Source organism: Lolium rigidum, chromosome 2 (assembly GCF_022539505.1).
Source record: "Lolium rigidum isolate FL_2022 chromosome 2, APGP_CSIRO_Lrig_0.1, whole genome shotgun sequence".
Lineage (NCBI taxonomy): Eukaryota > Viridiplantae > Streptophyta > Magnoliopsida > Poales > Poaceae > Lolium > Lolium rigidum.
Window position 1 is genome coordinate 48,727,930 of NC_061509.1, and position 2,576 is coordinate 48,730,505.

Below are 2,576 nucleotides of genomic sequence, written 5' to 3' on the forward strand. Positions count from 1 at the left end.
AGCCACGGCCTCGTGGAGCCCACCGAGGGCGAGCCAGATTGCTAGTAGACTTTTGTACGCCTGAATTAGCCATCCCGTAAACAGTCCAGCGTTTGGCAATTTGTGTCCTAGTCGATCTACCTATGATTCTATCTGCGGAACGTGCGGCCTAAGGGCTCCCAGGGTATATACCAACCGGCTACCGATGACCTGTGGTTCTGTCTGTCTTAATTTTTTCCAGGGAGAGCTACCATGTCGAGCTACCTATCTAGGCTCGTCGATTACCTTTCTCGAAGCTTCTTCCCCACGCGATCGCCGCCCTCGGCGTCAAACAAGACCTCGTCGGACGTGGTCGTGCGCACCGGCGAGAAGCTGTTCAAGGTCGTCGGCCACTCGTTGATCGAAGATACAAGGAGGATCTCGGAGTGCTTCCATGTGGGCGGCTACGACTGGGCTGTCTGCTACTACCCGAACGGCGTTGCCTCCTCTATTCCTGATGGGCAGTTTGCGTCTGTGTTTCTCATGTTGATGAGCGACTGCGAGAGCAAGGTCAAGGCGTCCTTCACGTTCAGCCTGCTGCAGGACCCTGCCGTATCACCGGCGACTGGGGATGGGGAGAAGAACAAAATTCACGCCACTCTCACCCATAGCTTCATATCCAAGGGTGCTAAGTCGGGTCTGGACAAGTTCGTGAGTAAAGCAGATTTGGCAGCGTTAGAATATCTCAAGGATGATTGCCTAGTGATTAAGTGCAACCTCGAGGTCATTGGCGACCGTGAGAATGCTATCGGCAGTATCATTGTGCCACCATCCAGCCTGAACACCGATCTCCTCAACCTTCTGGAGACGGGCCATAAGGCAGACCTGACTATCAATATTGTTGGCAGCTTCAGAATATTTAAGGTGCACGGGTGCATGCTAGCTGCGCGATCTCCGGTCTTCCGTGCGCTGCTGTGTGGCTCCATGATGGAGAGCAAACAAAGCAGACTCAGCATTGACGATACGGATGCCGATGTTTTCGAGCTTCTGTTGTATTACATATACCACGATTGTCTGCCGGAGTCCATGGATGAGGCCACGGAAGAGGCGACAAACATGGCGCAACATTTGTTTGTCGCCGCTGATCGGTACGGCGTGGAGAGGCTTAAACTGATGTGCCAGAGCAAGCTTAGCCAGTCACTAGATGTCGACACCGTGGGTTTCGTTTTGGATCTTGCAGAACGATGCAACTGCTGTAAACTGAAGGCTCACTGTCTCAGCTACATAGAAAGGAATTGCAACAGGTGGCCAGCTATCGAAGAAACACAAGGGTTCGCACAACTAAAGGTCAACCATCCGCTCCTCGCGCAGGACATTCTTGCCAAGGCGCGACGACGTAGCAAGAACAAACGGAATAGGAAGAAGACCGGAAACAAGCTCCAGAAGAAATAAATCCAATTTGTTCTGATATGCAATTCCAGCATATATACAATGATGAAACTTTGAGGTACAAGTCGATTTTGTACGCATTATACACTATATAAAAGACAATCAATTTAGGGCACTTAAGATTGATTTGGGTACTGTTTATATGCTATTTTCCGTGGCTTTCATCCATACGCTCAGCGGCACGTGTCCCATTTTTTTTGTATGTTGATCGAGTCAGGCGACTGATTTCTCCCCGTTTCCCTCTTTTCAACGTGGGAGGTTACCGGTTACCGGCTATCACGTTGTATTTCTATATACTAGATTTAGATGTGCGCCTTGGCGCACGACCCCATGAAATTTGCTATGCTTTCGATTTTGTATAACAACAAAAAATAAGATGGAAAATGATAATATACTTTTCAGGTTTTATAAAACAAAGTTGATAGGATGAAATTAGGATGCAGCACACGAAAGCACGAACAGACTGGCTCGCTCGTGAGCAACAAAAGCAGGCAAGAAATGCTTTGTGAAACATATATAATAAGCTCATAAAATGAACGGAACATCATAAACATAATTGCTGGAACTATACAAAATTTCAAAGATATCAATCTAATTAACCTAGCAGATAACGGTGATACCAGTCAAAAGCAACAAAATGGACAAACTGAAAGAGGCTATAAACAACTGTACACTACATGAGTGCATAACAATTGTAAGTTCAGGAATAGTAGGCCATCATTTTCTCCAAACAATCACATGCAAGAGAGTTGATCAATTCAGAAAGAGATTTCCTCAGATAGTCGCCTACTTGGTGACGCAGAGTAATATTGGTAGCCATTGAAGAATTTGCGTTGGGTTCAATGGTCGACTCTAGTGAAAGAAAATTAAAAAAAGATCAGCCAGTATCATTCAATATTCCATTACAGACAAGTCAGGATAAAATGTTGTACCTAGCAGGGAGGACAATTATTTGAGGGATGTCTGCGTTGATGTACCATCTACACGCTTTCCTCACGGCTAGACCCGTTTGCACTGCAAATATATGATAACAGGAAAGAAAGAAATGATAGCATGCTGGCATCTCTAACAAAATAAAGAGCCGATACCGGAATAATCTCAAACAGTGGTCGTAGCCATCCTCAAGTAATCAACGGCATCACAATTTTTTAGTAACCACATTATCCAAC

At 46.0% G+C, this 2,576-nt stretch overlaps 1 protein-coding gene across 1 annotated transcript; it reads left to right on the top strand.

Moving 5' to 3' along the window:
* The first annotated feature begins 231 nt into the window (after window positions 1-231).
* On the top strand, window positions 232-1,410 carry LOC124689693 (BTB/POZ and MATH domain-containing protein 2-like). The gene has a single exon (XM_047223181.1). The coding sequence runs from the start codon at window positions 232-234 to the stop codon at window positions 1,408-1,410; it is 1,179 nt and encodes a 392-aa protein (XP_047079137.1).
* Window positions 1,411-2,576: the final 1,166 nt, after the last annotated feature.